The sequence below is a fragment of the Gallus gallus genome, chromosome 8 (assembly GCF_016699485.2).
Source record: "Gallus gallus isolate bGalGal1 chromosome 8, bGalGal1.mat.broiler.GRCg7b, whole genome shotgun sequence".
NCBI lineage: Eukaryota > Metazoa > Chordata > Aves > Galliformes > Phasianidae > Gallus > Gallus gallus.
This window is the reverse complement of record NC_052539.1, coordinates 10,071,286-10,083,714: the sequence shown is the minus strand read 5'-3', so window position 1 is coordinate 10,083,714 and position 12,429 is coordinate 10,071,286. Positions and strand designations below refer to the sequence as shown.

Here is a 12,429-nt window from a genome sequence, read left to right as displayed (position 1 = left end):
TGGACATGAGCCAGCAGTGTGTGCTTGCAGCCTGGAAGGCCAATGGTACCCTGGGCTGCATCAGAAGAGGGGTGGCAGCAGGGAAAGGGAGGCCATTGCCCCATCTCTTCTGCTCTGCTGCGGTCCCAGCTGGAGTACTGCATCCAGGCCTGGGGCTCCCTGGGGTTCTGCACAAGAAGGATGTGGAGCTGTTGGAGTTGGTCTGGTGGAGCACCACAAGGATGTGCTCCAGCCCTTTAATCCTTTTTTATGAAGAAAGGTTGAATGAGTTAGGCTTGTTCACCTTGGAGAAGAGAAGGCTCCTAGGAGCCTCAGTGTGGCCTACCAGTACTTGAGGGTAGTTTATAAACAGGAGACTGACTTTTTACATGGTCTGATAGTAACAGGACAAGGGAGAGTGGCTTTAAACTAAAAGAGAGGAGGTGTAGGTTAGATGTTAGGAAGAAATACCTCACTCAAAGGGTGGTGATGCACTAGCACAGGCTGCCCAGATATGCTGTGGGTGCCACATCCTTGGAGGCATTGGATGCCAGGTTGGATGGGGCCCTGAGCAGCCTGACCTAGTGGGTGGCACCCAGCTCATGGAAGGGGGTCGGAACTAGATGATCTTTGAGGTCCCTTCTGACCCAAGCCATTCTATGATTCTGTGTTTCTATGATTTTATGAATGACAGTGCCTGCTTAATTGTTGCCTGCTGCAAGGAGAGACATCCAAGTGGTGTCTTATCCAGAGCACCAGGCAACCCAGTCAGGCTGCTCATTGCCCCTGCTCACATGTCCAGGTGGCATTGCTGGGACTTTGTGTGGGACTTGGCAGCTCTGACTCATTCCTCCCTCACTACTTGCAAGTAAATAGTTAATGGTGCCTCTGGTCTCTTGGACACACACTGTCAGGCCTTGTGTTAACCTGTTCTTTCATTAATTTCAGCAGAGCAAGGGCAAGACAAATCTAGTGATACAAATACTTGTTAGTACTTTGTTTGGGGAACATTTGTTATTTGGCAATTACTCACGATGGACAGTTGTTATTAAACACAATTTTTTACTCATTAAAATGGTAAAAGACATTTTCACTCGACTGTGATAGGGATAACAAGTCATATTTCCATGCCACTGTGAAGCACATTGTGAAGTGAGCCCAATAAAATTCACCATTACAGTAGAAATATGACGGTCATTTTTAAACGTACATTAAAGCTATGTTTCTGGCCTGAAAGAGATTCACATAGCTTGCATGATGCTGGTTTGAACAATCAATGCTAATTAATATTCAACTTGTTCAAGCACCTTGCTTAGGATCCAGTAGGGAAACAGCAGGTTCAGTAGCTTCCAGACCCTTCCAGACCCATGCCTGCCTGCTGCACAGTCTCCTGTACACCCTTCCACAGGCAGAGCTGCTTGCTCCTAAGGCATGGCTGCTACTTCCTTCCTCCACTGGGAGGGGAGGGGAGACAGCAGATTAGATGTCAGGGGGATATTTTTCACTGGGTGTAGTGAGGTGCTGGAACAGGTTGCCCAGAGACATTGTGGTTGCCCTGTCCCTGGAGGTGTTCAAGGCCAGATTGGATGGGGCGCTGGGCAACCTCGTTTGGTATTTGATCTAGTGTTTGGCAACCCTGCCAGTGGCAGGGAGGTTGGAACTTCATGATCCTTGAGGTCCTTTCCAACCCATGTCGTTCTATGATCCTACCACTGGCTATTCTTAGGTTGCCCTTAAATTTGTGCCATTACCACTGAAATCCAAGCATCAAAACAGTGTGTGGCACAGAGTGGAGTTGGCCTTGATATTCTTGATATCACGTGAGGAAGGAATAATGGAAATTGGGAAAGTAGATTGAATATCTGGAAAGGCGAAGAAGCTTGTGTTAATTCACGTTCTTTCATTTCATAACTCTAAATCGTCACTGTTTGTACTTAAAAAAGAATGAGATGTTCTGAAGATTAGTTAAAGCTCTGATCTTATTGAAGTTGTACTGCAGTACTTTGAGCCAAAAAACTGATGGAAGGTAGACTAAGATGGTAATTTGGGACCTCGTGATAATTATGAATGAGGTAGCACATAATCATGGAGGATGTTGGTTACCCAGAAGGTGAAAAACTTCAGTCAGCCAAGCCAACAAAATTCTTTAAAGTAGTTCTGCAATACACTTGCTGGAATATTCCTGTAAGTGCGTAGATATGGTGCCTGGAGGTCATGGGTCCAAAGTGTCTGGATCCATAATTGCTTTCTGTAATGGCTATGTGTATATTAACCAAAATTAATATAGTTTTCACAGAATCCCAGAATCACCAGGGTTGGAAGGGACCTCAAGGGATCACTCGGTCCAATCCCCTGCTAAAGCAGGCACCTTATTTCCATAGAAGTAGACTCCACCACCCCTCTGAGCAGCCTGTTCCAGTGCTCTGGTACCCTTACTGTAAAGTTCTTCCTCACATTAGTACAGAACTTCCTGTGTTCAAGGCTTAGGCCATTACTCCTTGTCACTGTGCACCACTGAGAAGAGCCTGCCCCCATCCTTTTGCCTCCCACCTCCCTTTTATCAGATATTAGATATTTATCAACATTAATCATGTCTCCCCTCAGTCTTCTTTTCTCCATGCTAAACAGACCTTGGTCTTTCAGCCTTTCCTCACACAGGAGATGCTCCAGGCCCTTCATCATCTTTATGACCCTCTGCTGGACCCCTTCTAGGAGATCCCTGTCTTTTTTGAACAGGGTAGCCTAGAACTGCACACAGTGGTCTAAATGTGGCCTCACCAGTTTTATTTAATAATCCATTAATAGTTTGTTTAATAATCCAAGATTAGTATCCAGTGATAACAAGTGCTTATAATAAGTTTATAGTAGGTGCGATAAAGAAGACAGATTCTTTTGTAACAAAATGGATTTTTGAATGCTTCAAGAGCTTTTCATTTCCTTCAGGCTTTGATGGACCAATTAGATAAATTTTCATGTATAATAGAGGTGGCTTTATCCTTTCTGGTTTAGATTTGAACAAGTTTTCTGTAGATTCTGTCTGTTATAGTATTGAAATAATTGAAATTGGAATGACTGAAATATATGTTGTTAATTATATTAATATGGAGGCTTGATCACAGCCGTCCTGCCAAATAGATAGTACAAGATAAAATGGTTTCCAATCACTGTAGAGAATTATACGGTTTTCTTTAATATATTGCTTTAAGCGTTATTTATTTTTCACCTGAGAATGATCAGTTGTAATTAGTGTCCATTGTGTGTTTCGCTTTATGATTCATGGTGTTGTTTAGGGGTAGGATTCTATAGGACTTATGTATGTGGAGATAGAAGTCATTAAAACCTTACTTCCTACCTCTTGGCCATTTGTTAAGACAGTTTGTTTAAAAAAAACCAAGCAGCACCTTCATATGCTGACCCTGCTTTTGATACTGGATCTCTCCACAACCCTTAGGAAATTGGCAGATGCTGTAAATCTTTGAGAAGTTTTATTATAAGCATTTTTTTAACTACCTTTATAATTCATCCAGCTCTAAGATAAGAATTGTAGGACCCATTGAAATCAGTGCTGAAACTGATTCTAGTACTTTGTGTAAAGGTGGATTTTTGGCTACATTTGTATGCCAGTTCATATTCCTTTTTTCTCTGATTAATACTATTGGTGTCTGGTGCCTCTGTTCTGTAGCACATCTGTGCCACCGTATGTGCAGATCTTAGTCGCTGCTGGAAGTGCTTTGTGTTGGTTGCCTGCAAGTACTGAGGCTCTTACTGTACAGAGTCACAGTGTGAGGAAGGGAGGAATATGAGGTCATATGCTACAGTCACTGTCTGACAATAGTTCACATGTCTGTAGGTCTGTCATTTGCAACCCTTGCAAGCATTTCAGCTGCATGAAAAAATTGAAATGCACGGCAGATTGCTAGCCAACAAACTACAAAGAAGACATGCAGGAAGCTGTGTCTGGGATTAGCCCAGAGTTCATTGGAGCTGCATAGAAATGCTGCTTACTGCAGAAGTCCTGAGGAAGAAGTATGAATACTTAGACGTTGCCTCTCATGGGGAGTCGTCGAAGTTGGCTGTGTTTCTTTCCAGCTTTGCTTCACTTCAGTCAAGGAACAATTCTCTAACAGTGTTGTCCCTCCATATGCAAACTTAATTCTCTTATAGTGATTACAGTTTTAAAGCATCAGCTTTTGACCCACAAACCATTTCATTAAGATGTTTTTTTTTTTAACATCAAAATACAGATAAGAGCAGTGATCAAGCTGTTTTTCATTGGTGTTTTGAAATTCTTTTTTGTTTGTTTGTTTGTTTGTTTGTTTGTTTGAAAACATACCTGGGAAATAAACTGGCAAAAAACATGTACAGGAATAAATAGATCTGTGCAAGAGGATGCACACGCCATCTATTTTACCTGCATATTAAATACATCAAGCAACTTTGTGTTGCTTGCCAGATTGCTGGTAGCTACTTCGTGAGTGCCATACCCAGGTGATAAAAAGGAGTATAATTTTTATTTGTAGAGCATGGCTTGTAGCAATATCTTACTCAGAGCACACAGTCTTCCAGTATTTTTCCTCTTCAGCTGATGAAGGAAGTTTGAAAAGAATAGATTTTCATTTTCTTAATTGAAAGTAGCACAGAATAAACTTTCAAACATGAAAGGGCGGATGATTAACTCCTAGCCTCGGGTTAAAAAACATAATAAAGGCAGGGAGTGAGGGGGAGGCTTGGCATTGCTCAGTTACCAAGGTATTTCTTTTATTTATTTTAGTTGCTGATTTTCTAAGTTTAGCTGCTCCGTGCCTTGGTTTAGTTTCTGCTTCAGCGCTCACTTGGATTCTCTCTAGTGGGGAGTCAGTAATGGCAGCTGGCTGCCAGCTGTGCTGAGGCCTGAGTTTTCCACGTGCTTTGGGGTTTGGAATACAGATGGGGAGCCGTTGGCTTTTCATGTTTAAAACAAAAATCAAAGTTTTGTAACTTCCAGTTAAAGCCAATCCCATAGTCATGTAAAAATTGAACAGAAGGAGAGGCATCAAAGTTTTGTTCAAAATGTTGTTTAGTGCTGGTATTTTTATTAAAAAACAAGTTTCTGGGGGTACATTCAGGCTCTTGGGACTGTGCATCTCTAGGGCTTGTTGCCTAAGTATTGCTTGATGTCCAGACTTACAGATGAGATCTTGTCACTGCTTACTGCAGTAGGTGTTTTGCTATGCAAACTCATGGGGCTTTGAATTCCCTGCCTTCGGGCACAGGTTTGTGTTGTAATTCAAGAGAGGTAACAGCAGCCAGTAGAAGTTGGCAATTAGTTACATCCGTCAGTGGAAAAAGAAAGATGTAAAAGACATCTGGGGATTGATCCCATCTCTTCCCCTGACTTCAGCTAAGAGACAAGCTAAGACAAAAATTCTCAGGAGCTAGTGAAGAGTGCTATCTAAAGGCTTGCCACACCATTCCCTAGCTTTAAATAGCTCCTCGTTAAATAACAGGTAACTGTGTGACCTGCCATGTTGTAGCAATTAGGTGAGACCCACAGATACAGAGCATGACATAAAAATCTGTCTGAGTCTTGTTTGTTGTTCAGCTTCTCCACAGTGATTGTAAGCACTTTTTTGTGCAAGTTCAGTAATTTCTCTGATGGTAGTGTCAGAAAGCATGTTAACTCTAACTGATGTTCTCAAGTAGCTGTGGCAGGAGGCCAAAACATGTACTAAGGCCATTCTGCCTTAGTACACAAAGCCTCCTGAGTGTTGTCAGAAAAGCTTTTTTTGTGTTTTCCAAAAGAAGATTGACTCCTGGAAGTATGGATATGTACTTTTTTGTTTACTCTTTCTCCTGGCTGTAGTGACCCCATGGCTCTTGGCTTCAGCACTCTCTGATAATGTTTTATTGAAATCAGGAACCTCTGAACACATCTGGCTTTGTTGAAAAAAGTATCTTTAGACTTGAAGTTTATACAAGGAGGGATGTTCAGACCTGTTTGACCTAGTGATGGATTTTTATCTCTTTCCTAAAGACATCTTTAATAAAAGGATTCTTGTTCATGGTGAGCAGAGCATTTCCTTGAAAGTATTTCCCAAGAACAGAGGACAACCTTTGCAGAGAGGCTGGGGAGATGTGTATGTTTTACCATGTTACAGCTGGTGGCTTTGTATGGAAATGTCAACATCAGCCTGTTTCTTGTATTTGTAGGACAAGAAATTGTTGCAAAAAATACTTTCTATAAAACCTTGATTGACAGTGGTGAGATGAAGAAAAGGGAAATCCATACTATTACTGGATATATGTTTGAAGCAAAATAAACGGATGTGGAGTTAGAAAAATAAGTCAGAGAAAGGTAGTGCAGCTCTGATGCTGACTGTGCGTGTACTTGTAATCTTACTGAGTGCTTTCTGTAACAGTTTGGCTGAATTTCTTCTGTTGATACAACACACTGATGATGTTGTATTTCCACAGTGCTCTCTATCTTTTAAGAGTTGAACTTAAATGTGAAAACATGATAGAATCTCTTCTGCAGATATAATGCAACACTATTCAAGGATCACGACAACTGAAATTTCTCATTTTGAAATGAGCTGTCATTCTTAATAGAGACGTTGACACTGGTGATGGTTAAATGTCAGATGGAAAATAATCTCCTTTGAGAGAAAAATCTTATTTGTCAGAAGAAAATTACTTCTTGGATTGGAAATGTGGGATTTGTTGGGCTGCCAGCAATGCATTCTTTACTTTCAAGAGGCTTTTATTGAACGTCAGGTGATTTTTTTCAAGGCGTACTTTTTCTCCCACTAATAATTCTGATTAGATAAAGCTATCATATGTTACTGTATTTTCAGTCAGGGTTCTGCGGTTGTTTTTCAAATATAATGTGCTTGTAAGGTCTTGGTTCTGCGGTGACCTCCACAAAGTCAAACAGGTGAAAGGATCCAAAGCTAGATGCCCCATTGCTTGTTTTCATTTTTAATTGAAGACCATTTCTTTGGGATGTTCTTGTGTCAGTACTGTGACACCAGGGTGAGGAAGGGCTAAGAGCTTCTAAAAATAATTGCCTCTGCTAGGTAGAAGTGTATGTAATTCCAATAAACGTGAATCTTTCCCAGTGCCCTTCTGTTTGTCCCAGGCTCTCTCCACACCTACCAGCGTAACTCTGTTTCCTTCTGAGAGACTGGTAATATTGTTTCATCACTTATTTCATTGTATGCTTAGAATTTGTATAGTTAAATATGTTTCTACCATAGATCATGAGATAATCAGCGGTTTCACATAACTGTTACAACTCAGGTCTGAGTTACATGTAATCCTGCATTGTTTTGCTCTGTAGTTGACACTCCAGACCCCTATGTAGAGCTGTTCATCCCTTCCGCTCCTGACTGCAGGAAGAGAACTAAACATTTCAATAATGATGTGAATCCTGTGTGGAATGAGACCTTCGAATTCATTCTGGACCCCAACCAGGACAATGTTCTTGAGGTAAATAAAGTGACTGAGCTGCCTGTGTGGAAGTGGAAGTCAAAAAATGTCTGGAAGTTTAAAATAACAGTACTTTGTACATCTGTTGTGTTGAGATTTCGGAGTTTCTGTTGGGTTTTGTGTGTTTTGGTTTTTTTTTAACATTAAAGGCTGGATTTTGCCTTTAGTCATGGTGCTAGGTAAGAGGTATTGTATTCAGTGAATAGCCTTGAGAGTCATTGTAAGATACACCTCTGCGTCATCCTTCAGACTGCTCCTGGGGGCTAGTACCTGACCATTCTTCACATCAGCCATAAATTATTTTCTCATTGCTTACTTCACTGATTCTACTATTATGGACAGTGAATACGTGGGGGATGTAAAGTCAAATCTCTGCCCAATTCCCTGCTTTTCCCTATGGAGTCAAAAAGCGGAAGTGTGGTTCTGCTTTGTCCTCAGTGCACATGCAGTAATGTTTTGGAACTCTTAGTCCATGTGCAGGCTTGCTGTCTGAGCCATTGTGTAATATCAGTATGTTAAACCTTCCTGGGTTGTGTACAGAAGGTGAGTATTATGTATAATTATTTTACCAGTCCATATAGTAAGAATGTAAGTTCTTCTGTGGTGCTGTGTTAGCTTGGTTCTTCGAAGGACATGGCCCTAACGTGTAAATTACTCTGACACAAGCATATAGGTTTTCAGTCCAAATTAAATTGGCAGCAAGGGCAGAAGCTAAAGCCTGGGAAGCTATTTGTTGAGCTAGTAACCCTAGCCTCTTGAGGCTAAATGGTTCAAGATCCTAAAATAGTGTTGTGCTTCCAACAATGCTCTCTCTGCTCCTTGTGTGAGGATCAGATTTGCAGTTCAAGGAAGAAGGATCATGAGGTTAGCCTATTGGAGCATAAAGAACCTTCATGTCCATCCTGCCCATGTGACAACCACATCAGGAAAGTCAGAGTTTTGCAATTGTTGTGCAGAAAAGAGATTATGCAAAACAGCTTCCGACATTTTATCTTGTACAGCAGTCACCTGAGTTGATTCTCACTAAATGTTTTGGTCTTAGACATGCAGCCTGGCCAAGTGAAACCTGGGAAAAGGTTGGAGTCTTTAACTTAGTTGTTATTTTTTTGTGAAAATATAGGTGAATAGTAGCCAAGACTTAGAAAGAGGAATGGAGTGATCATTTGTGGAAATTAGGAAGAAATAAAAAATAAGAATTTGGGTTCATCAACCTACCTTTGTTGCTGTATATAGTTTATGAGGGCTGCTCCAAAAGTAATGCTTCATATTTTGTTATGTTGGCCTGCAACGTTAGAGGTGGATGTTGGTGGGATCACAGTAGAGGTTGAACCTTCCTGCCTACGTTCCATTACATGTTGTTGCAGTGTGACAGATAGCAGCAGAGGCAGCAGAGAATGACATGGAAGTGCGTATGAAGCAGAGGTGTGGAACTGAATTCCTCCATGCAGAAAAAAATAACACCCATTGACATTCATCAGCACATGCTAAATGTTGATGAAGACCGAAAGATCCACCAAAGTGGATGTGAGCATAGAGAGGGGTGGGGTGGGGCATTTCAGCAGTGGTGGCAGTGACAGTGGATCACCTCTGCTGGTGCAGATTTTTACCAGCATGGTATACAGGCTCTCGTTCATTGCTGGTGAAAGTGCATAGCTAATAGTGGTGACTGTGCTGAAAAATAGTATTTTGTAGCTGAGAATCTGCTCTATCAAACAGTGTTATTGCTATTTTTGTATGTGTTGTGGTTTCTATGGAAATAAATAGGAGACATTACATTTGGAGAGAGTTATGCCCAAGACAACTCATTTTCATGCAGTTTGGCCCAGACAAGCCAAAAGGACACTTATGCTGTGAGAGAAAATGCAGCAGATTTCATTAGAAGTAGAATTTGGAAATGTATTTTTACAGTAACTAAAGATCATTGCTGTTGTATGAGGAAAGTGCTATAATTAATTTCATGTGCTATATTTGTAATTTCATGGGAGTTGCCTGCCATGTAATAATGGTTAATTTGGACCTGTTCCTTTTATACCTGCATAAACATATATATACTGTTTGTGGTAAACCTTCTCTTCCCCATGAAAAACATGTTCTTTAGGTTAAGGCTGGTATTTTTGTTCTGCCATTGTGGTACACACAGATTCCATAGCGGAGCCATAGCAGAGCAGAGGATGGCATCAGAATTAAAATTCAAATCTGCAAAACCCACCTAAAGCTTATTTTGTGAATTCCCAGGCTCATGCAGATGCCACAACCCCTTCTACTCCTCTGGTTGTTTAAATTTTTAACACTGTCTCAAGTGCAGTTTTTACTTTGAAGTGTAAGAAGCTCTGCAAAATCCTGCTATGAAGTTCTTACTGTTGCTGCTGGTTTCAGAAGACAGCCCTCGGAGGTTATGACAATGAGCATCAAGTTCTGTGAGGAAACAGAAGAATGCAGATGATGTTAGAATACCAATGTCACTAAAATACACTTCATTTCAAAGAATCAATGGTGGCACAGGATGAGACAAATTCTCTATAGCTGGAAAAAGGTTGAACTCAGATATAACAAATAGTCATGCAAGTGTCTGTGTCTTGATTGCATTTGTTTTATGCAAAATATATACTCCAAGCCACAAAAATGGTATTTCAAAAGAAACTAATCTACAAAACCAAATGAGTTTGGAGAACTCATTTACTAGAAGCCATGGAAACAGTAATTTGAAAGTCTGTTAGCATCTTACTTGAGAACTGAAAGTCTGTCTCAGAGAAAAAAGACAGCTAGATATAGGCGCAGGAACATTAGAGCAGATGCGGTGGACAGTATTCTCTGCTGTCTGCATCAGTGCTTGGATGGTATTGCATTTGAAAAGGTATATGCTCTGATATGGAAGATGAGAAGAGACTTGAAAGTCTGATTTGATACAGAGAGGAGCTTTGGGCCATTTGGAATGCTGTGCTTTTTTCCAAATCATTGCTATGAAATTCTTGATCTGTGAATGGAAGATTAGGACATATGGATTCCATCTTAGCTGAAAAGTTGCATTATGTTTTTTGGCTTGCTTTTTTTTTTGGCATGCTTTTTGTGATGCTTAAAACACTACTGTCTTCTCCATGGAGAAGATTTACTAGCTAGAAATTGAAATAATTTTATATATAATTCATACAATTTGAAGTCATTACGTCTGTTTAGAAATGTGATGAGATTTACTGACAGAAAAGCTGCTCAAATGAATAATGCTTTGTGAATGATACTGTCCTACTCACTCCATTGAATGCCTTAAAAAAGCCACCTATGCTGTATGCTAGCTTATCCTGCTTAAAGAGGATATCCTTGAGTGTTGACTAGGTTGGGTCAGTTACATTCTTTTCCATATCCCTTTTTTAAAGTTACTTTAGGCATAATCTATATGGACCTAAAAAGGGATTTATCAGTGTGGAAATGAATGCTGTTTATCTTTTTAGGTTACTTTGATGGATGCCAACTACGTTATGGATGAGACTCTTGGTATGGCCACATTTCCTATATCCTCTTTGAAACTGGGAGAGAAGAAGGAGGTCCAGTTAACTTTCAACAATGTGAGTTGCAATATTTGTGGCTGTGCATTTGTTATGTCGCTGTAAATGTGTTGGGAAGTTCGTAATCAGTGCCCGAACTGATTGCTCATAAACGACTGTGTAGATCTGGATATACCTGGTTAGATACAGCTTCTTCACAAATCATGTAGAAGTTGGTGCTTAGAAAGACTGAGTGATATTTCCTAAGGAATCTCACTGAGTCTTATGTTATGCAGAGTTCACCCTTAGTCACTTCTTAAGAAAAACATTTAGCCTGCTCTTGCAACCCAGATTAAAAATCCAAGGCTTCTTTGTTGCTATTTCTGGCTATGTTTTATCAACATAGTTTTGATTTTAAAATGCAGAATGAGGCATTACATCCCCCATTAGGTAATGGAAGCCTGTTGGTCAGGAAATAGCTACATCTTTGGAGGCTTTGGGGGCAGGGGGAAATCTCAGCTGAGGGTTGCACGCCTGGTCCTGAAGCTTCTTTCCTGAGCATTCGCTGTTAGCCGTGGTTAAACACTGGACTGCCTACTGCCACTGTATGTATCAGTTTGCAGTCCTGCTGAGAGGAGAATGAAGAAACAGAGTAGTACTGAATGCTTTTCATTCTGAGACAGTCCTCTTTATAACTCTAGTATCAAACTTCAGTGCTCCAAACACGTTTCTGCACCAGTTGTTTCAATTTAGTTTAATGGTCTTTGTTCTATGAATTTAATTGTGCTCTATATTATCTTGAAGCTTGAGACTTCCGGAAGGCTAACAGAAATTCTTTTATTAGTGTGCATTGCAGTTGTAATGAATAGCTTGTTGTAACACAGCCCTAGTTAACATTAATGATGCATTGCTGCATGCGGTGCTGAAAAAAAAAAAAGAAATTAAAAAAGACAAGTTCTAGTTTGATTATTTTCTTTAAGCTCGTATACAAAACAAATGGTGTCAGTTTAACAAGGATTGCCTATCTGCACTGTAACTCCTGGAAGTCGTTGTTAAATCTGTTAATAATTTGTTTTACATGTATTAAAATATCACAGTGTTGGAGGCCATTCTGAACATAATTCATCAGTTGTCATTGTATCCTTCACATCTGCTCATCTTTATATATACCATGTGCATATATTATATGTATTATCAATACTGTATGCATTCCTGCTTGGGACTGTGATCTATTACACGGTCAGAGCTCCTGATCTGTGACTGCTCTGCTATTTTTGGTGTGATACAACTTTAAAAGTAGGTTTGGTTACAACAAATAACTGATTAAAGCCCATTTGTTGGGAAACAGGGAGCTCCATGCATGAGCCTTAGCATTTAACTAGGGGTTGCCTTAAGAAACTCTGAAGCAAGTGGGAAGGGAGCATCAGTCAGGCTGAGTCCTGTGCAGACAGTTTGCATGCACAGTGCGTATCCCTGAGATTTCCTGGGCAGTCTGTGCAGGGTA

General features: G+C 40.4%; 1 protein-coding gene across 23 annotated transcripts in view; it reads left to right on the top strand.

The window, feature by feature from the left end:
• PLA2G4A (phospholipase A2 group IVA) overlaps nucleotides 1-12,429 on the top strand; it is a 108,603-nt gene that overhangs the window by 55,917 nt on the left and 40,257 nt on the right. For all 23 annotated transcript variants that reach the window (XM_046944308.1, XM_046944307.1, XM_040704513.2 and 20 more), the window contains 2 exons: nucleotides 7,298-7,446; nucleotides 10,893-11,006. In XM_046944308.1, coding sequence (XP_046800264.1) covers nucleotides 7,298-7,446; nucleotides 10,893-11,006 — 263 coding nt within the window. The remainder of the gene's footprint in view (nucleotides 1-7,297; nucleotides 7,447-10,892; nucleotides 11,007-12,429) is intronic.